This window comes from Haliaeetus leucocephalus, unplaced genomic scaffold, assembly GCF_000737465.1.
Source record: "Haliaeetus leucocephalus isolate CR32 unplaced genomic scaffold, Haliaeetus_leucocephalus-4.0 Scaffold605, whole genome shotgun sequence".
Taxonomy (NCBI): Eukaryota; Metazoa; Chordata; class Aves; order Accipitriformes; family Accipitridae; genus Haliaeetus; species Haliaeetus leucocephalus.
In genome coordinates, this window is record NW_010973041.1 from 1,126,502 (window position 1) to 1,149,285 (window position 22,784).

At 46.9% G+C, this 22,784-nt stretch overlaps 1 protein-coding gene across 1 annotated transcript; it reads left to right on the forward strand.

Annotated features, from left to right (window-relative positions):
- The first annotated feature begins 263 nt into the window (after positions 1-263).
- Positions 264-21,031, forward strand: TBC1D2 (TBC1 domain family, member 2). The gene is given in 15 exon segments (XM_010578120.1): positions 264-520; positions 2,257-2,762; positions 3,429-3,561; positions 4,481-4,622; positions 6,697-6,833; positions 7,452-7,627; positions 8,739-9,125; positions 9,970-10,080; positions 11,720-11,907; positions 13,106-13,576; positions 14,559-14,679; positions 16,842-17,027; positions 17,691-17,812; positions 19,069-19,241; positions 19,244-21,031. Coding segments are annotated over 14 exon segments (2,781 nt in total). The 5' UTR covers positions 264-520; positions 2,257-2,354; the 3' UTR covers positions 19,270-21,031.
- The last annotated feature ends 1,753 nt before the right edge of the window (positions 21,032-22,784 follow it).

Sequence of the window (22,784 nt, forward strand, 5' to 3'; positions counted from 1 at the left end):
CCACCACCCCACCGCCGCCATCCTCCGGCCAGCGGCCCGGATGCCCTCCCCAGCCCGGTGCTGAGATCCCCCCGCCCCGGGCCGGGCGGTACAAGTGGTGCCAGGGTCCGGCCCCAGTGGCGCCGGGCAGCGCAGACCCGTGCCAGGCTCCAGCAGCCTTGGCTTGTGCCCGGGCGCGGGGCAGCTGGGCTGGGAGGTGCTTCTGCGGCGGTGGGGGAGGGGCGGGGGGCCTGCTTTGTGCTGCTCGCACCAGCAGCCCCAGAAGGGTCTGTGAAGGGTTCACCCTGATCTTCTCTTTTCATTGGTGAGTCAGTGTCAGAGCTGCTTTCAGATAAACACCTCTTTCAGACAGTTCCCAGGCAGCGGCTGGACTGAAGGAAACTTGAGGCAGAGGCCCCTCTTCTGTTGCTGTTGGATTTGTTTTGGAGGCTGTGGTTACCTGCTTGGTGGTGCCTGCAGCAGTAGCTCTATGCCAGCAGACGGTGACTTCCAGGGGCATCTCTCCACTTCTCTTAAGGAGGTGAGATCTTCTCCTCTAGAGTGCTTTGTAATGCAGATCTGCTATGACTCCTTATAGCTTGGTGCTTGAACCCAAAATGCTGGTCCTGCTCACAGTCTGGGCCTGTGGACCATCGTGCTGGCAAGATGTAGAAGTATGATGGAGTCTTCAGATGGCACAGGAGGTCATTATGCTGGTACTGCCATAAAAGCCCCAGGGTCTATTGGGGAGAGTTGAGACTGCTTCTTCCTCCTGCTGATGGTTCCTTTGTGCCAGGCAAAATTAGCTTGGAAATGAAGCTTTTGGGTGTTTCAGAAGCTTAGGTGAGGCAGCACTTTCATGAAGGGTGCTTGTTCCTGACATTTGTGAATGAGTTTAAGCAGCAGGATCATGGTGTCAGGGGAGTGAACTAAAAGAAGTTAAGTAGCTTTCCAAAAAGAGTGAATATTATCTATAGTTGTCTAAGAAGCTAATGTGGGATCAGGAAAGGGGAGCAATAAGTGTGATGGGACTTAGCCAGCACTAGGATGGGTTGAGGCTTCTTTCAGTCATGAGGATAAGTTGTTCCTAAGAGCGTGAGCTTGGGCAACATCTCTTGTGTGCTCCACTGTATTAATCTCTGTGCTCATTCTCCTGCTGTCACACAGCTGGCTTCATGTTCAACAGTTTTGTGTCTGCAGTTGGATTCCCACTAACTTAACACTGCAACAATTTATTTGCTTACATATTTGCTTCAGATACGTTAGTGTCTGAACTGAAGTCTCTGGTAGCCTTTACATTTGTTGATCTTTAAACCATGTTTTTACTTAAGAAAAAATGCAAGAAATTATTTATAGGTATTTTTCTGGAGTATTGTTAGCTTTCTTTATACAAGGGCCATGTGTGTCTGCAGCTCTGAGCAAAAATCACACCTGCCATATGGTTAAGCACTTGAAAAAGTGCCCAGAAATGCGGCAGAATTGCCATCCTTGTGTATGATCAAAATTCATCTGAAAGTGGACCTGAGTAGCTGACTACAGCTTTGAAGTAGGCCCCTTCTTTGAGAGGGAAGTTGGTCTAGAGATCTCCACAGATCCCTTCTAGCCTTATTTTTCTGTTTCTCTTGCACATTGTGTTCCTCTTGGGAACACAGCAGGTTACTTTGGCTGTTGAGCAACCAAGTCTCTTTTGCAAGGATCACAGAATTACTCTCTCTGGTGCATAGTCCATCATATGAGGCCTGCTGGATGGAGACCTACCACATGGCATACAGGCTTTTTAACAGAAATCCTCAACTGACACAAATGATTTATAAAGATGCTGCATAAGCCTGGATTTTTTCTCCAGACACCATGGTTTAAAATATTAGCTGAAAATTCAGTGGAAATGCCGGGATACACTTACCTGAAATCCCTTGACTGGACTATGTGTCCCTCCTCCCTGAGCTTGTTATCTTGCCATGTTTTCTGCAACTGTTACTTAACTTTGTTGTCTATGGCTCCAAATGCCCTGGTTATTGCTATTGATTTGGTATGCCCACAGACTGTACTTATTTTTTACTCAAGAGATTGTGGTACTGCTCCTTGTCTGCTAGTCCAGGCTAATTTAGGAATGGAAAAGGGAGAAAACAGACATATAGAGGTCATCTGAGCTGAGGAAGGCAGGGAGCAATGACCAAAAGTAGAAGTCAGAGATCTTGCTGGGCAGTTTGAAAGCTAGGGAGTGTTTTTTGTTGTGTGCCAGGCTTCAGCTTATTCCTCTTTTTTCATTTGCTGCAGGTTCTACAACAATGATGATATAGTTGGCATCTGCTGTTGCTTATTTACCTGGAGAATTTCCTGTTTCAATCTGATTCTGAGCGTATTTCCTGAAAGAGATGAAAAAAGGACCAGAAAGCGGAGCTTGTCCCCTTGCCGCTCCAGGCAATTTAGTGGAGTCAAATCCAGACAATAACAGCAGCAATGGAGCCTCGGTGAAAGAGAAAGACATGCTTTCCTCTTCTGGAGAACTGGAAAATGTACAGCTGAAACCCAGCAGAGAAACATCCAGAAAAAAACTCTGTGGCTATTTAAATAAGCTGGGCATCAAGGGGCCAATTAAGACCTGGAAGTCTCGCTGGTTTTTTTACGATGAAAACAAATGTCATTTACTATACTACAGAACTGCACAGGACATCAACCCTTTGGGGTCTATTGATCTCTCCAGCGCCAGCTTTGACTGCAAGGCAGAAAATGGGGAAGGGGTTTTTGAGATCAGAACACCAAGCAGAGTTTTTACTTTGAAGGTAAGGGGCAGCATCTTCTTGTGGGAGCTGTTACGAAACATTTCCAATCAGGACGGACACGTTGCTGCTAAGATACCTCTTAGCTGAGTTTCACTTTCGTCCTCCCAGCCTGGACTGTTACCATTTGGACCTAAATTACATGCATTGTTTTGGCAAGACTGGGCCTCTATTACTTGTGAGATGGCCCCTGTTTAACAGAATAGGAGTAAAAGCCGAACTGGGTGCTGAATTAAAATCATTGAGGAGTTCTGCAGTCCACATGTAATTTGCTGAATAGAAATGAGCTCCCCTGTCTAAAATGGTTGCTCCAGCAGGAACCTTTGCTAGATTTTTATCTCTATGAAGATTGCTATTAAGAAGCTCTGTGGGTGATTCCTGGTAAAATAATCATGGCATTTCTGCTTAGCCTTGGAGCGTAGTAATGTTTAAAATTGTTTAAAGTTTAAGATGAGGTCCGTGGTCCACTGAGGTTCTGTTACTAAGGCCGTGCTTAAGATTTACTCTGTCCTCCCAAATCAGTGTTAGGACCAGAGGATATAGCGTAGGCTTGACACAGCTGGCCTTTATTTCTGCTGACTTGGGCAGCAAAGTTGTGGTCAGTTCTTCAGGATGTGTCTCATGCTGATGAGATTACTTCCCTCCCTTTCCTGTTTTGTGTTATGTTAGGCAATCAGCAAACAGGCAATGATGTACTGGCTGCAGCAGCTACAAATGAGACGTTGGGAATTTTGCAACGCTCAGAGCAGATTTCCTGTGGGCAGCTCCCAGCTTGTGAATGAACCTCTGACTGGCAGAACAAGTAGGTGTCGCATATGTCAGCCTTTCTTTTGCTTTCGCCCCCCCAGTGATGAATGGTGCTCCTCATCTGTAAGTGGGCAGAAGTTTTGGCCAGGTTTTTAAATGCAGGTGCCAACTATCAATGCTTGGTTGATGTTTGGAACTTATGGCTTTATTATGGATGAATGTGAATGGGCTGTCTCCTAATCCACAGCATGTGGTTGGAGATGCTCAGGTATGTTATGATCGTGAATTTCCTCTTGAATTTCCTCTTGCATGTGAAGTGTGTACACGTGGTATATCCCCTTCCTCTTGCGAGGCCTGTGAAATCTACAGCAAGCAAGTTTTTTTCAGCGGTGGTGGGATTAAGGTGTGCATTACTAGCAGCGGGAGTACACAGGCTGGTGGGTCAGGGAGGGCACAAGCAGTGTGTCCACCTGTTTAGTTATGACTAGATGTACACTTTGTTTGAAACAATAACCCTCTCCCTAGTAAGTGTCTGCTCTAAAAGGTTCTGGGTACTTTGGCATTTTGCTACAGCAGGCAATGATTGGGTAACAAACTGTGTTTGTGGAGTGTTATCTGCACATTAAAACTATCAAACACTGTTTGGGGTGGGGGAAAAGAACAGCAACAGCTCCCTTCCTTATTCCTTTAGGTTGTTAAAGTTTGATTGTTTAGGATTAGTCATTCTCATATACAAATGGTTGAAGTCACTTGATTGTCCATGAATAAATGACTCTATTTGTACATAGAACCTTCCGTAATCTGACCTAAAACTAAGGACACCTGTTCTGCTGTCCCTGTTCCACCTGACCAGTTGAACATGGAATGTATACCTGTAGTAAAATGTACAGCTCTCAAATTACATGAAGGAGCCAAAGTCCAATGGAATTCTGTCTTGTTCACTTGCTTCTGTGTCCTGGTTTGTTTTCACATAGATGTTGTTGACAATGAAGACTTTCTGCCTCCGGTGAAAACACCAACAGAAGCAGTGGGTTTAAAGGCAGCGTCTCTGCCTGCACCCCAAACATCTACTGCTTTGCAGAACATCTCACTTAAGCACCCTTGGACAGAGATACAGTAAGTGCATGAGGAGAGCTGCAGTACAGTTATTGTGCTGGCCTGCCACTTTGTGCCTTCCTTGCCTGTCACCTATTGCGTGAAATGGGACTCTTGCCTAAGTAGAAGAATTGTGAAGCAGCTTTTTGAAGGATGTTCCAGGCGAAAGTAAACTTCCTGCCAGAGGGTCTTTCACATCCCCCTGTTCCAATGCATTTCACATCACCTAGCTCTCTTAGCAAAGATCCTAGTGGCAGACCTAGAGCCTGGTTAAGCTTTCTTCAGTATAGGTAGTAGTTTGCACGCCTGCTGCGATGCATCTGCACATCCCTCTTGGAAGGGCACATGGGCAGGTTGAGCTGTACTCTGTAGGCTAGCGATAGAAGCCCACAAGCACTTTCCAGTGGTTTCAGAGAACATTGAATGTAGTGCACTCTCTAAAGCAGGAACTCCAAGTAAAAGGTGCTTGAGCCTGTAATATGGCCTGACACTGCACAGCTTGCTACTCCTCGCTGAGTTTCAAGTATGTGAATATTCCCACTGCCTACAAGATGCTGCTATCTGCAGTTGCAACATGTAGCTCCGTCTGGGCTACAAGTTACAAGCCTTGGGCAGTTACAATTGCACAAAGACAACCCCCATCAATATCTCATAAGTATGTCCTAGTCACTTATTTACATATAACCAAAAATGTGTAAGTGGCCACAAGTGTGGTAAGTAGCGTGGCACCTGCCAAATGTTTTTGGTGGTGAGGTTGGCTGTAGTTTTTTACTACCACTACTGTGGCTACAATCCGATGCCGATAGGAAGAAAGATCCACCATGGACCAAAGAGGATCAGCGTCAGCTGTACTATTTTGCAGACTATGCATTCTTTCCTCCTCCCTTTGATTACAAAATAATATGATCATCTCTCCTCCCCCCTCCCCAGTGTTGCTTTTGCTAGCTTGAATAACAATTGCCTTTTTCCAGCTTCAAATTGTATTGCTCCCCTGGTTCTGTGAACATTTCTTCAGGCTCTGTTACTATCAGGCTGGGTCTTCATGAGTGTAGCGTGTCTGATTTCAGCTAAGTTCATCAGATCCCTGAGCTGCTGATGTCTCAGAGGAAAAACAAAGTACAGCATAAGGTAGAGAAAACGAGGAAAGCTGCATTGGATGAATGCCAACTGCAGACTACAAGGAATGAAGGTCTGTTGATCTTATGTGCTTATATGTTCCCTGAGGTCAGAAATGTCTGCTTTTCTGCTGTGGAGCTTTACAGTAACAAGGCAAAAGGAGAACAAAATCTAAATGCCAACTTCATATACAGTTAGGAAGTAGCTGACGCCGAGTCTTTTGTAGATCTCAAAACAAGGAGCTTGTTTTATTTTAGCCAATGGACAACACAAGAGGAGGAGGGAAAAGACCTGTATAGAGATAGGCAACTGTCTCACTTTCCTGCATAGGTTTTACAGAAAATAGTTGTGCATTTGTGGTCCTGCATGATGCTTAAAGTCAACTCTTAGTGCTTCTGGCAATATCTGATAGCAGCAGCTGTAACAAACTGGTTCTCTGTCTGATTGCAGTTTTGTTCCTGAATCTCTTTACTGCATCAAAGTCTATTGAGTTTGTTGTGGCAAGATTATTAAATGTGGTTCAGAGCACAGGACCTATGGCTGCTTCAGATGTGATCCTTGTGAGTTTTGGCTGTGCTGTAGATAGTTGAGCTTTTCTTGGCAACTGGGGATTTCCACAGCGAGCTAAGAAAAGGGAAGAAGGGAGCAACATGGTTGGTCTACTGTTACCTTTGATCCCTCTGTCCAGCCTGATGCATTTATATACAGGGCTCAAGCACGTGGGGAAAGATGTCCAGCTGATTTACATTTCTGGTACTGATTTTGTGGCACCTTCCTGATTTACCTCAGTTACAGCCTTGCTCCCCTCAGATCCACCAGTGCCGTGAACAGTTCATTTTCTCAGCACATGAAGGAGGTAGGTTTTGGGAGGAGGGGTGGGATATGAGAGGAGGTAAGGCGTTGAATAATTTGAATATGCACTGACTGCAGTGATCATGACTTCTGTTAACTAGGCTATCTTGATCTCTTCTTGTTTTAGAAACACTGTCTACAATATCTGTGGCTCCAAGCAGCTCTGGGGGAACAACGGGAACGTCTTTAGCTTCAGTGAATTCCAGCAGCATCCTGAGAACCCAGATGAGGAGCAAGAAGCAGAAGTGGAGGCAGGGTGTGCAGGTGCTTGTGACTGAGCTGTGTGAGCTGGTCTGAGTATGATGCCTTCTAGCAGGGAGTAGGTAGGAAAGGGAAGGAGAGGATGGCAAGTTGTCATGAGACATGAAAACTCTATCACATTGTCTTAGGTCCCTTCCTGTGTTATTGGCACAAGACTGATTCTTTTGGCTCTGCTTCAGGCTGCATCTGTCTATCTCCTATCTCTGGAACCTTCTGCAGAGGCAAAAATACCATCTATGGTGCCAGCCCGTACTGGTATTTCTTTGAGGTAGAAGTTAAATTGCTGCATGGTCACAGGCTGAGCTTAGCAGCTCCACTGCATGCTTGGGAGGTTACCTCTTTGCAATGGTAACTTGCAATTGCTGTGTGCAAGATAGATGGGTGGGGTGCCAGCTGGGTTAACAGGTACCATAAAACATCATGGGTTTGTTTATTCTGGGGGTACCTGTGGCTGATCCCTACTGTCTGTGCTTCAACTCTGTGGATCCCAGCAGGTCAATTTTCCTTGTCCTGTGTGTTAGTCTTCTCTGCTGAGCTGTTGTGAGCCCCCCCCCCATAGGAAGACTCAGGAGTTCATAGTAGCAACCCAATTCTGTGTAAATTAACCCTACTTCCCTTCAGTTAAGGAGGGGATCCCGGAGGATGGAAGGATGAACTGGGTTAGGAAAGCCAGATGGATGAACAGTGGCTTACCAGGCTTGCCTGAAGAAGTGTCCAGGGAGAGGAACCCAATGGACAAAGTGAGTGTCCTACAGCAACAGATCCTGACACTCACAGAGGAAGTCAAGTCACAGAAGGTGAGTGTGGCAAAGAGTCTGCTGCTTCTAAGGGCAGGGCCCTGAGACTGGTCACAGGGACTCCCTTATACCTTGGTGTTAGGCTGAGAAGTGCTCAGCAGGTACTCACTGGGGACCAGTTGAAGCTGCTGGTGTTACCCCTTTTTATGTGCTTGATTGTGCCCAGTGCAAGAGAGAATGTGCCCAGTGCTAGGAAGTGCAGCTAGCAGAAGGGCTGGAAATGGGAGGTAAAACAAATCCAAGTGCGCTCTTCAGGTGTCTTTCTGGTCCATCTCTATTGCTGAGTGAATGTGTAAAGTACAGTTCTCAACATGTACTGTGACACTGGCAGGAACTGCCAGGCTGAGTCATGCTGTTAGCAGCAGGTCATGCTTTTTGAACAGCGATCCACCATTAAGAGGTGATTTGACTGTAGAAGTCAGCACATGGCTCACTGCAAGGGCTGCCTCTCCTGAAGGTACCGTTTTTCTTCACAAGCATGGAGCAATGCCAGACTCTCCCCGAATGATGCTGGTAGCTCTTCCAGCAGAAGAGGCAGGAGAGCCAGGTCCCATGGTGGGCAATCAGTTGCATGCTTGGTTTGCTTCCTTAAATGGCTGAGGTGGCAGAGCCTGGATCAGCAACACGTTGCTGCGACAAGCTTTTGTGCCTTCATGTGGGATGGAGTAAGGGAGGACTCTGGCAGAGGGAGTTTCCTTCTTGTAGCACAGATGGATGCAGACTGCATTATTTCCATCCCTCCTATTTTACCACACTGCTGACCAGATCTCCAGCTTCTCTGGTCTCTGCTGGGTCTCCCAAGAAGGATGACTAGAAAATCAGAATTCAGACAGTGTGAGCAGCAGCTTGTCTGTTAGCAATCCACCTAAAGTCAAGTAACCTGTGGTATGCTGCAGAGGCCTTTGAGGCCCAGCTCTGAGAACAGAGCTTCTCTACTGGGGAAACATTGTGATTTCAAGATTGCTGCATGCAGTTTTGCTTCTGAAATGAGTCAGTTTCAAGATCCTGAGGACCCTTCACTATTCACTCATTACTGGTTGGGTCTGTGCTGTCCATACTGCCATTGCCCTGGGCAGCACTGTGATGTAATGGCTTTGTATTCCCTTTCCAGGAGCTGGTTAAACTTCTCCATAAAGCGCTAGAGGCAGCACAGCAGGAGAAGCGAGTATCTAGCATGTATCTCACTGCAGCTGAAGATAAGGACAGGCTGGAGCTGGTGCGCCACAAAGTGAGACAAATCGCAGATCTAACCAGTCGACTGGAAGCTCTTGAGCAAGAAAAGAATGAACTGGAGCAGATATTGACTTTGAGAGACAGCCACATCCAGGAACTCAAGGAGCACGTGCAGCTTCTGATGGAGAAGAACCATGCCAAACAGGAAGTCATCATGACCTTGACAGAGCAGATGGCCCGAGAGCTGTCTGACCCCCTGAAAGAAGCCAACACTATCACTGCAGAGACATTGTATAAGCAGCAGGAGGAGATTGAGCACCTGAAGGTGTGTGAGACAGCACAGGTCATTTGGGGGCTCCTATTTCTGTGCCCTCTGGTTCAGTGGGAGGGCGTTCCTTGTTGGAACCACAGAATATACTTCTGCTAGTTGCTCCCTCTGTCTCCAAACCAGAGGCAGGCTGGAAGGGGCTCACCTGATACCAATAGGGTGCTCAAAAGCATCTGGGTCAGTTTCAGCTTCAGCTCAGAGCCTGTTCTGTTTGTCTTCCTGTCACCATTCAATGCCTCCATCTTTCTTTGGTCTTCTTTTGTTTCACAGCTGCAGACTCACTTGCTGCCATCACTAGCTTTGTTCCTCTGTGTTTCCCTCTTGCCAACAGTTTCCCAATACATCCTGGTTCTTTCAGATCCAGCCTGTTGTATGTCACTATATACACAGTTATAACGACCAGTTAGTGTGGGGTGGAGAATTGCCAAAAGAGCCACTTATTGCATTGTGGGAGACTGTTTGTTTTTGTGGCCAGCCATGGGGCTGAGATTTGTGTCAGTTTTCAAAAAAATAGAACAGAACACATATATTCTTCATCTTGTTTAGGTGCTTCTCTAGCTTTATATCACCTGGATGTCTCTGTGTTTTGTAAGCATGTACATGCAGTGCACTTAGCATTTTCAAGTGTCTTGTCTATGCATGACACTCCGATTTAATGTTGTGCCTTGATTTCCTTTGTAGGCAGTATTTGTCCTGGGAAGTCCTGTCTTCTCCCCAGAACACAAAATTGTTGACATATTTTCTTGTCCTTAACACAATCCACATCTGAGGTCCCTGAACGGGGCGTGGATTCCAAGCTCCTCAGGAACTCTCCTTGTGTTACTGTTTTGCTTTGTGGCAGGATGATATTGATGCATACAAAACCCAGAACCAATTTCTCAACTCGGAGATCCACCAGGTTACTCGACTCTGGACAAGTGTTGCTGAGAATGAAAAAGCCCTTCTGATGAAGGTAAGGCAAAATGACTTTTTTTTCCCTTGGTGAGAGCTGTTACTAATTTCTTTCCAAAGTTGGCACTGGAATGGATTTTGGTCCAAAACACACCAGGAATAAGCTTTCTTCCTGATGTGTGTTTTTAGTGTGACTTTTTTTTCTGCTTTGTGTTGTTCCTAAATTAGACATGATCATTTTCATTCTTCAGTAAAAGTAAAATGCCTGCAAAGCTCGGTCTTAAGGATGCTGAAACTTAACCCAGAATTCTGCATTTCAGCTATGCTTTTGGATACAAATAAAAACCCAACACTATGTGGAGGGAATCAGAAAATTTTCTTGAGACCTGGCAGACTGACTAAACTGTGGCTCCATCTAGTTTTGATTTCTCTACCAGGCTTGGCACTGCCAGGTGGCAGCACTCTCAGGTCCTGCAGCTAGATCAGAGTTCTTACGTTTTCTTAAGCTCTGTTTTTATTTCTAGCCTTGTAAGTGTGCATAACCTGATTACTCTCAGACTTGTCTAATCCTACCTTCTGGTCCTGAACCACTTCCCCAGGTGTGTGCTGGCATTTGTTCTGTGGGTTTTCCCTGGGTTTTACTTCCCTGTGTTTTAAGGTATGTCTTCACAGTCTTGAATTCTGGAACAGGGCAAAAAGCTGCTTCTGAAGTGTTATTGCCTTTCTTACATCTGTTTGCTTTCTAGTCATTTGAAACCCTGCCTACCTCCTAACTTACTGCCCTTCTCTGATCTTGAAACTTTTGTAACGTTCAGAAAGGAGGTGATCAGACCAACACGCCCAATGGGAGGCAAAATGCTGATTAAAGTGGCAGTATGACAGTACCCCACTCTCCTTTCTGCCACCTCTATAGGCAGCCTAATTCTCTCTGTGGTTTCTGTTTCGTTTTTGTTTTCAACTGCCACTTCCCACTGACCAGGAGTCTTCATTAAGCTTCCTGTGAGATATTGGATGAGTCTTGTCACCTGTGTGGCCTCAGTTCCCCACTTATGGAGTGGGGAATAACAGTCTTCATTCCTTTTTTCTGCTTTGTGTGCCCCAGAGTATGGTGGTGGCAAGGACTGTCCTGCTGTTTGAACTCAGTTGGGCTTCATATGCTTGAGAAACATTGTGTACCAGTGCCATGGGACTGAGGTCACTGAGGGGCATGTGTTCACCTTGTCTGTGGTGCTACTGTGTATCCTGAAAATGGTACAGTCATAGTTCAGTCCCAGGAGAGGTGTTTTATCAGGATACAGCTCAATGTGGGGTAGAGAACTTGTCTGGGGAGTAGGGAAAAAGCCTGCAGAGAACTTAGCTGCAGTGGTGGCTCTTTGGTTGTGTCCTGAGCCGAGCTGGCTGGGATATGACCATCCGCTGATGTAATGCAGTAGCTGAAGTAGGTGATGGTGTAGTAGGTCTCCCACTCCATAAGCAAATTCTGTTACATGCTAGCTACTGCAGCTTGTGCTTATTCGTAGAACATGGTAATTCATTCATAGCTGCAGTTCTGCTGGCTGTAGAAAACTGCTGGCTGTGTTTTCTGGTGCTTTGCTGTTCAGGAGTCTTCACTTTACGTGCAAACCAGACCAGTAGAGAGCAGTGGCAATGCAGGAAGAACCATCAATGAGACAGCTCATTCCCTCTTGTTTCTCCATTAGTGTGCCTGCCTGCAAGCACGAAACTGCCAGATGGAGAGCAAATACCTGACAGTCTTGCGGAAGCTGCAGGAAGCTGTGCCTGGCCTGCCCAGCTCCCATGCTGAGTTGGTGAGGAACCTCATCCAGGAAGCACTCCAGTGGGATGTGAAGGAAGAAGCAGAAGAAGGTTTTAACCTGAACCCTGTAAGGTAAGAGGCAAGAGCACGGTGATATTCACACCCTTGTAGGAGTCTGGCCGTGGAGGGGAATAAGCAGGCAAGAAAGGTCCAGGGACATTTCTGTAGCAGGGACTTGGAGCCATGACCTAGGAGTGGAGGTTGAGGAAGTTCGTTTAGTTTGGTGGTGTGGAGACCACAAGTATCTGATAGCAGCATAACACTGTAGAAAGGGGAATTAAAGATGGTACAGCTAAACTTTTCTTGGCAGTGGCAGACAGTATGGCAAGTGACAACAGCCATGGTATGCCTGGGAGGTAAATATTGGACATAAGGATAAACTTCTGTAGGAGAGGAGGCCACCTGGAAGGTGAGGGATCTCCATCCTTTGGGGTTTTCTAGTCCCAGCCATACAAAGCCACTGTTGCCCTGTTCTAATGCTGGGGACAATCCTGCAGTGAAGGGAGGCTGGACTGGAGACCTCCAGAGAGCCTTGCCACCAGCGCTGCTGGTGTGCTTGCATTTATGTTTATACTTTCCTGCCCAGTTAATGCCCCAGTTCTATATTAGTTTCTATTTCATCTGGCTGGTCAGACTCACAGGTCCTCCAGGTAGCTTTGGAGATAAGACCCCCAGGCCAGGCTTGGTCTCTCTGTCAAGAATGCAATAATATCTTACAAGTATCCCAGCATGTGGACTGATGATACAAAAACCCTCAACGAGCTGTATTATCAGTGCTCCTGGTGTTTTCTGATCAGTAGGTGATTTGCATTGTGTACAGGGAGACACCAGAAGGTACTGTGGATCTCTGTTCTTTGGTCTGATGCCCCAGAGCCTTTGCAGTCCCTTTCTACAGAACTGTCTCTGTGCTAGGACATGGCAGGGAGAAGGTACACAGGCTGAGCTAGATACTCCCTTAGGGGCAGGGGACCAGGCGAGGTGAGAGAGGTCTGATGAGGTTGGGCTGTAGCTCAGAGCAAAGTTACACTTGAGTTTGTGTGTGTATGCTGTTGCTGCAGGCTCTCATTTGTTCTCAAGGCTTTGAGACAGTGGGCATGGCAGGCTCTCACATGCAGCTGCAAGAGAAGTGAAGGAGGAGTACCTGTGTTCTGGCATGGGTGACAGGAACTTGGCAGCAGGCTGTAGCTGGCATGGCCCCAAGCAGTGAGTGGCCATTGTTGCAGGTACCAGCACTGTCCTTTGAACTAACCTCTGCCTTGTGTCCTTCCAGTGAGTATGATGAGTATGGATTTATGACTGTACCTGACTATGAAGTTGAGGACTGGAAACTTCTGGCCAAAATCCAAGCCCTGGAGATAAAGTCAAACAACCTGCGGAGCCAGGAAGTAGTGGAGAAGCCCCTCCGTGACAGGTGGAACAGCGTTGGAGAGCTGAGCCCCTCTGCAGAGCTGAAAAGCCTGATCCGAAGTGGCATTCCAGTGGAGCATCGGCAACGGGTCTGGAGGTGGATTGTCAGCCGGCACTGCAGCCGTCTGCCTGACCACTACCAGCGGCTGTTACGGCAGAGCAAGAGCACTGAGCACCCTGCCTGCCGGCAGATTGAGCTTGACCTGCCCCGCACACTGACCAACAACAAACATTTTTCCTCTCCTACCTCCCAGCTCATCCCCAAGCTCCGGAGAGTGTTGCTGGCATTCTCCTGGCACAATCCTGCCATTGGATACTGCCAGGGACTGAACAGGTGAGGAGCCAGGTATGGTGCTTCTTCATGGGATAGCACTGAGAAGGTGTAGACACATACTTTAGGCTGTGACTCAGGCAACCCCGGGCTCCTGCCTCTCTAAAGTTCTGTTCTGGCTCTAGGTATTTCCCTGCAGAATTCTGCATTTGGTGTCTTTTTTCACCCAGTATTGTTGCTGGGATCAAGCAAGCAGCAGGATGTACTTATTCGGCATTTCCATAGTTACAGAATAGGAAGGAGCAGCTATAGGAGGTAGAGTGAGGCAGTCTCTGAATAACAGCATGAGGCTGGGCTGAATTGCTAAGTCTTAATGTGCTTAGCAGAAGAACACCCTGGTGATTCCCCTTTTTGCTGAGAAGAGTTGGAGGAAATGTTGGGAAGTGCTAGAGATAAGGGAGTTACAGCAAATGACGTGAGGAGAGGCTGAGGAAACTGGGGTTGTTCTGTCTGGAGCAGAGAAGCTTCAGGGAATCTAAAAGCTTCTTTCATTTCCCAAAGAAGGCTGTAGCAAAGATAAAACCAGACTTCTTAAAAAAGTGCTGCAAAGTAAAAGAGGCACCAGGTCCTAACTGCAAGAAGGGAATTTCTGGGTGGACCTTTTCACATGAGGAGAGCCTGTGTAAGCTATTCCTGTTGTTCTTTGAATGGTCTTCAGAAGGACATCTTCCACTCTGGGAAGTCCTTGACATTAGATATCATCTTTCCAGTTTGGCTGAAAAGGAGTGAATCAGAGCTGAAGGGGGTTTCTTCCTGTTTGCTGACAGAGGCACATGGGAAAGAAAATCACAGTCCCATGGTTCCTTCAAAAACCCAGAGAACAGATAATTTGCCTCTCTGACTAACTGCCTTGCCATGTTTGATATTTTGGACACTCCTGGAGCTAGAGACACACCAAGAGGAATCTTGGATTCTCTGGTTCCTGTGCTGGCCTATGTCTCCTCCTGTAGTTTTGCATTGCCTCACTGTGTCTTGTCCTTCACAGATTGGCAGCTGTTGCCCTCCTGGTCCTGGAAGATGAGGAAAGTGCTTTCTGGTGCCTAGTCCATATTGTGGAGAACCTAATGCCAGCAGACTATTACAGTGACACACTGATAACATCACAGGTGAGCTGGGCACCCTCACATCTGCTTGGACTCTGATACAGTGATTTACAGTAAAGGTTTAAAAGCAAGCAGTCAGCTTGCAGTGTGTTTGATTTCTCACAGGACAGTGATACCATCTTGCAATCCCTTCCATTGCAGAGGTGTTGTAGACTTGAGAGTACAAAATTGTTGCACACACAGGAGCAGCAAAATTGATCCCCAGCACTAGGAAGTTGGGAACCATTCCTGAGTAATCACTTGAAGGTCAGGTTAGTCAGAAGGAAGGTGCCCGTTAATTGCGCAGTTACTTATTTTAAGGAGGGTGTAGTGGTTTAACCCCAGCTGGTAACTAAACACCACTCAGCTGCTCACTCACTTCCCCCACCCAGTGGGATAGAGGAGAGAATCAGGAAAAAGCAAGTAAAACTTGTGGGTTGATGTGGGTTGATAAGAACAGTTTAATAGACCAGAAAGGAAGAAACTAATAATGATAATAATAACAATAATAAAATGACAATAATAGTAAAATGATTGGAGTTTACGAAACAAGTGATGCACAATGCAATTGCTCACCACTCGCCAACCAATGCCCAGTTAGTTCCTGAGCAACAATCCACTCCCCCAAGCTGACTCCCCCCAGTTTATACACTGGGCATGACATCACATGGTATGGAATACCTCTTTGGCCAGTTTGGGTCAGGTGTCCTGGCTGTGTCCCCTCCCAACTTCTTGTGCCCCTCCAGCCTTCTCGCGCCCCTCCAGCCTTCTCGCTGGCTGGCCGTGAGAAGCTGAAAAATCCTTCACTTAGTCTAAACACTACCTGGCAACAACTGAAAACATCCGTGTGTTATCAACATTCTTCTCATACTGAATCCAAAACACAACACCATACCAGCTACTAGAAGGAAAATTAACTCTATCCCAGCTGAAACCAGGATAGAGGGCCTAGTAGAGGTGAAGCAGCTACCAATGCAGGGCACAGCACTATGAGGGCTGCTATGGGGAGAATTAACTCCATCTCAGTCAGGGCCAGTACACTAATGTTTACTGGGACAGTGGTGTGCTGGTGGAGAGGCCAACCCATGGACTGGGGAAGCAGCAGATAGCTGCAATATGCATAGCAAAATGTCTGTCCAGAGCAGGAGGTACTGTCAGCTGTGAGATTTAATAGGCAGTGCTCAATACTTGACAAATAGTGATTGACAGGGAAAACATGGCAGACTGAAGACACAGAGGGTCCCCTACATTTGGTGACAAAAGACTGTCAGCTGAGGGAACCTTTTTTAGAAAGACTTCCTGACCTCATGGTTGGTCTTTGAAAGTCTACCCAAGACCCATATAAAGAGGAAGGTCTAGGGTGATGCTTTGTGGGTTGGCTTGATAAAGTGAAAGCTCTGAATTGGCTGGAAAACTTAAGGTTTAGCTATTGCAGATTTTAAAGACCATGCATATTGCCTTGTTTGGTTTGTACCACTGTGCCGTAGCTAAGTGGGCTGACACAGCTGGGGCAGTAGTATGGTATGGCGTAGGGGAAGACCTAACTATGATCTTGCTCCTTAGCACTTCCTCTCTTGAAACCACGGCTTCCCTGAGATGATGCCTTTATAAACCTGGGTCAGGGATCTCACCAACTGCATTTCTGTGTCTTGGCTCATGCAACCAAAAGCGGAGCACAGAAAGTAATCAGACCACGAAGAGAAGCTAAGTGACAAGATCAGGTCCTGCTTGGTCAGAGGGATTCTAGGTGTTCATTCTGTTGGGCCGTGTGCAGTCATTCAGACCTGGGCAGGTTTTAATCCCTGTCATTCAGTTGGATGCTCATGACTTCACAGAAAATCCCAGTAAGACCGATGTGGGAAGATGTGGCATCACCTTCCCTCCAGACATTGAGGTTGGGAAGGAATATGATCCTCTGAGTGAGAAGAATGTATGTATCTCTGCTTGTATGTTGGGCCTGTTTCAGCTCCACACCTTGCGCTGGGTACAGTGTACAAGTACACTGCTCAGTAATTTTGAAGGGTTGGAAGGAAAAGGATGCTCTGCTCTTCTGAGGGTGTTGTTAGGCTAGAAGGTGGCACCAGTGATTACCATACCATGCATGGGCCACTGTCCCATTCCTCTCTTCCACCACCAGGACTGCTCTTGACTAGGGCTTCATTGTTTTCTTTTTTTGTCAACTTTAGGTAGATCAGAGAGTCTTCAAAGACTTCCTGTCAGAGAAGCTGCCTCGCCTCATGGCTCATTTTGAGCAGTATCGGATTGATGTCTCACTCATCACCTTCAATTGGTTTCTGGTGGCCTTTGTGGACAGCCTGGTCAGCGACATCCTCCTGCGAGTGTGGGATGCCTTCTTGTACGAGGGAACTAAGGTGCAACTCTCTGTCTAGGCCTTCCTCCCATCTGCACCACCTCTGTGACATGATGGCAGGGTGATGGACATACACATGTGTCAAAGAGATGTGGGATTGTGCTTCTTGTCCTATCCTGCCTGTTTGGTGGGGTGCCTTGATGCCTTCCAGCCTCTGTGTTGTCTGTGTACTTGCTGCTGGTAGGCAAACCTAAGTCCATGATACTGTGCACAGTATCCCTGGCACTGTTTAGCAGGTAGTCTTGCTCTGAAACAGCTCTCTGAAAGGCTGTGGTGTCTTCTGCTCTGTGTGACCCGGACAGCTGAGAGTATGACAGATACAGGGAACTGAAGATGGGCAGAGAGTTAGTATCTCAGAACATAAGTGCTGCATTGCCCATGTGCATGGGGAGAACTGGAGAACCCTTGTGAAATCCCTATGGGGTCCTTTTGGAGGACCTGGTATGCTCTGGGGTTTTAAATTAGCTTACAGAGAGTCATTCTCTTGGCATTAGCACTGTGCTTCTTTAGGCGTGCCTTAATGCAGCCTCTTGCAACCAGGAGAAGCCCAGTGCCCAGCTTATACTGCCAGTGCTGTGTGCCCCACCCCATGTTTTACACCAGGAGGGCCTGGTCCCTCAGCTGCCTAAGACTATGTCAACTCAAATACCTTTCAACCCTCCAGGTGATTTTCCGTTATGCTCTTGCAATTTTTAAATACAATGAGGAGGAAATCCTAAGAATTCATGACAGTGTGGAGATCTACCAGTACCTACGCTTTTTCACGAGAATGATCATGGATGGCAGGTAGGACTGTGGGTTGTAGATAACCTTCCATCCTGAGTTTGTTCTTGCTTGCCTGTTAGGTCAGCATAAAAAAGAGTTGTGACCAGTCTATTAAGAGAGATGCATGCACACTGGCAGATCCATGGGACATGGATCAGTTTGTCTCTTTTTGGCTTGCCCTTTGAGGTGTTACTTAAAGTCTTTTTGGCTCAGGCAAAGGCATGTTACAGCAGAGCAGGCTACAAAGTCTGGGCCAGCCTGCTTTTTGCAGCAGCTGGAAATTGTGCTGCCACTTGCTGGGTTTCTCTCAAGCTGTAGTTGGGGTATTTGGAAACACAGCACCACTCACAACCTTTAATGGCAACATGAGTCAGGGAGGAAGGTTTCTGTGATCATAAGAGCTCAGCGTCAGGAATATTCCTGTCATGGTTTAACCCCAGCCAGCAACTAAGCACCACACAGCTGCTCACTCACTCCCAGTGGGATGAGGGAGAGAATTGAGAAAAAGCACAACCTGTGGGTTGAGATAAGAGTAATTTAATAACTAAGGGAAAATAAAATATAATACTAACAACAACAATAAAACAATAACAATAATAGTAATGAAAATGAATATAAAAAAAAACCAGCCCCAAAAGAAAACAAGAAAAGATAAGTGCAGTTGCTCACCACCTGCTGACTGATGCCTGAGCAGTGATCCACCCCTCCGGGTTAACTCCCCCCAGTTTATATACTGGACATGATGTCCTATGATATGGAATATCCCTTTGGCTAGTTCAAGTCAGCCGTCCTGGCTGTGCTCCCTCCCAGCTTTTTGTACTACTGCTTGCTCATGGAGCATGGGAAACTGAAAACCCCTTAACTTAGGATCAGCACTACTTAGCAATAGCTAGAACATCAGTGTATTATCAACATTATTCTCACTAAATCCAAAACACACTACCCGTTACTAGGAAGAAAATTAGCTCTACCCCAGTTGAAACCAGGACACTACCCCAGGGGCAATCAGAATTAGCATCTGATCTGCCATCTCCTGCCACCGGTACCTTAAAAGGTGGGGTGGTGTAAGGCTGTTTAAAGCGTTGCTTGTGTTGGTGTTTGTGTGAGAAGGAATTGCCTGTGATTCCTTGAAGACTCTGCTGCTTGGTGACTTATGAGCTCAGAGAGCTGAAATCTGAGGCTCTACTCTTTGCCAATGCCAGGATGCACTTGGCGTATCTGTTACCACCTGTTACAGCCAGTAAATTGGTTCACCAGACCTATCTTTTCCATCGCAGGAAGCTGATGAACATCGCCTTCAACGACTTAAACCCCTTCCCCATGAAAGTGCTGAGGAACCGGCGGTCAATGCACAGAGAAGAGCTGGAGGCAGAGCTGTGCGAGCTGGAACAGATCAAGGCAGCCTATGTAAAAGAGAGAGCAGAGCAGGGGCCTCAGGACCTGAAGGAGGTTTTAGTGAAGAGGAAGAAGAGATTTAACAAAAAAAGAGTTCCTCATCACTTCCCTCACGCCTTGCAGAAGGTCTTCAGTAGCAACTGTCTGTAAGAGATGGAGCAGAGGGGGAAAGGTGGTCACAGCAGGAGTTCATCTGCCATAGGAAGCGAGACTGTCGGTATACGACCATTTGGGGATGAAGCCAGACTTTGTAATGGATTAGAAGGTGTCAAAGGAGTTTTATCTTCTTCTGTACTTCTCCCCATTCAGCCCACCCTGTCCTGTGCAGTTCAGGATTACAGCTGAAGGTCCATGGGAAATACCAGTTGTGGTACCATGACAGAAGTTGACGTGGTGCAAAAGACCCAGCCAGGCAGGGCTCTTCTATCTTTTCTGATGGAGGCATGAAAGAGATCTTTATGTACAAGTAAAAGCACTGGAAATAATGAACCGAGAACACTCCCTCGTTAGTACCTAAAGCTTCTGAATTGGTCAGGAAGGAAACTGGCTCTTTGAAGGCATGGTGCCTTCAGTGGCTAGCCTGCCAGGAGAGTGTGTGTTTAATGTTGCAGTAACTGAGTCATGACACTGTCTCCAGATGAGTGTTGGGCCTGAGGAAGTCCTGGGAGCTGGACGACATCTTCCCATCGGACTCAGGCTGGGACAAATGAAATGGGTTGTGGGAGAGAGGAGTTGCCTCTCCAGTTTGTTTTGGTTCCTGTGGAAGTCCATGGGAGCACAAGGTGTGTCTCCCTGCCTGGCTGGGAAATGCTGGGAGTTACTTTTGCTCTTTGTTTAGCTTTGAGCCAAGCCATCTATGAGTTGGCCTGACCCTGTCAGCACTGTGCCTTCCAGAGGTGAGTTTGCTCCATAGAGGAGCTTTCACCTCAGTGTGAAACCAAGTGCAGCCTGGCTGCAGGCAGAGCCAAGTTTTACGGAGATGTTGACTGCTGGGGACACCTGGGTCTTCTGATCGCCTCACACTCGGGCAGGGTGAGTGTGTGGCCATCTCTCTCTGCCTCACAGTTATGCCTCTTCTGTGCCAGGTTTCTACGTTGATATCCCTGTCTCTGGCTGCCATTCGTAATGGGAGGGAGGAGGTCTTTTCTGTAGGAATTTCCAATATTGAAGGTGTTTGACCCATGGAATATGGCAGTCTGGGAGTGAATGTGCAAACCACTTGGGCTAGGTCACAAGAGACGGCTTGATAGTCTTTAGAAAAAACATCAGTTTCCCCTGAACCAAGGAGCTGGCCTCCATGGGTCTAGCACAGAGAGATTCCCTGCCTACCTCTGCAGTTGGCGTCTGATAGCCTTCTACCTGTCTCCCAGGCTTGCCCATCCACTGGACTGGATGCCCTGCCTATGCAGCTCAGTCCTCCGCAGACCCAGGACGAGTCAAGTGCTTCAGATAAAATACAGCTTCTTTACCCCAACGTGGTGCCAGATCCTGCTGCTCCGCTTTCTGGCTGAGTGGTGCTTTATTCCAGGTGTGCCTGCACTGACACTGGCTGGCACTGACAGCATGCAGCAGACCTGCTGTAAGGGGGCTCTGCTCTACTTTTTTTAGACTGACCTTGAGCCCAAGCCTGTCCAGTGGATGACACCTCCTTTAAACCTCTTGTGGTATAAAGTTGTCAGTGCTTGCAGAGGAAGGGAAAAGAAGCATTCATAGCCCATACTGTTCTGAGCCAGGTGAGCCATAGCCCAAGATCACAGACTCTAGTGGAAGAGGCACCAGCCTCTATTCGCCTGAGACACGTGGTCTGCCTCAGCTCTGCCTTAGGCACAACTGGACAAATCAGCCAGTTTCAAAGAATTGTAAAATTCTGTGTTGGGAGAGAGCTGTGGATGCCAACCACACAGTATGGAAGTAATTAAAGTAGAAATGAGGTTTTGGGAAGAGTGATAGATGGGCAAGAGTGAGGTAGATCCCAAGCATGTCACTGAGAGCTGCACACATTGAAAGTGTGGGACGAGAAGAAAATGTTACTGGAGTCGTGCCACAATATCTCCAAAAAATGCACTGGTTTTAAAATGATGCCACCTAGCTAGAGAAGCTCAAAAGGCAGAAGGTTTTTCTTTACAGATGATACTGCTAATCTAATTTACTCATACTGTTATGTGCATGGGTGCACACAAATACAGATTTTTGCTACTGTTAATGGACTTTTGAAAGGCATTATCTTTTAAATCAAGACCATGGAAATTAGAAGTATACTTACAACTGTATTTTTTCTAGAGCCTTTTGCAACAGCATAAAAATCTTTTTTTCCATCCTGCCTTTTTGATTTTTAAAAAAGGCATTTGAAACATGCCTTATTAGACCAAACCATAGCCTGATGTATGCCTACAGTATATAAACAAACATTGGTCTATGTGATATATAATGACCCGTTAAAAAATAAACTTTTGTGAAGAAGGCATAACGACCAAGCTGTTGTCTATGATGGGAAATTCTGCAAATAATTTTTAATTGAAATCAGAAGGGGAGGACATCTCAGGGTTGTTAGAAGTTTCTCTTCTGTTGTGTCTTCAGCAGCTCTTGGTTTTGCTCCGCACGTGTATTTGCTGAGGGCCATTTCCTGTGGTCATACGGCCAACCAGCTACTTGTGGTTGTTCTTTACTAAAATGTGGTAGATGCAGGAATATCTGCAAGGCCTGTGCAGGCCTGCACCTTGGAGCCAAGCTAGCATGTCCTCATGGGCCCTACTCTACTTCCCTTCTGCTCCACAAGCTTTAGGGCTACTGAAAAGCACTGAACTCGTGTGACAAAATGCAAGCTGGGCCCAGAGGCTGGCTTAGCCCTATGCAAGGCCTCAGGCCTCTGCAAGACCTGCAGTGAGTATCAGTTAGTGCCGGGGGTCCTTTGAACAGAGGTTACCCCTGCATGAAGTGCACAAGGGTAATTTGTGCTGCCACGCCAACTGTTGTGGTTGGAAAACAGTTTGACCTGGTTACGCAGCCCAGTAGCTCCCTCTGCTTGTGCTGACACCTGTGGATAAAACTGGTGTCTTTCCACCCCAGAGTCAGCTTTTGCTGAGCTTTGCTGTATGCATAACATTACTTGTTAAATTAAGCCTTCTGTCTCTGCATTAAACTAAACCTTGGGATACCAGGTCCAATTGTAAAAAGGATGGTTTTGATCCGTGCCCTCCCTAATGTGCAATTGTAGATCACCTTGTTGCAGGACTTTGGGGCCACCAAGAGTTTATGTGGTTTTGAGAGGACAAATTGGTGAAGGGTGGCCAAACACACAAAAAGCCACTGCTGGCTCAGTGAGTCCCTGACCTGCAAACAGGTAGAGGCCGGGAGGCTTCCCTTCTTTACTGCTTTTTGGCCCTGGGTGGTATTGGGCTGCAAGGATCTTTGGTCTGAACAACCATTACCTGTACATGCTGCAGCTAAGCCCTTGCATGCAAAAGCACTAGTGCACAGCAAAGACATTTGATCCACTCCTGTATCCTGGCACACTGCCCCAGAAAGAGGCATTCCCAGGGGCGTTGTTTCCCTGTTGGGTTAATGTTTATCCCAAGCTTGAGTTACTCATGCATGGTGA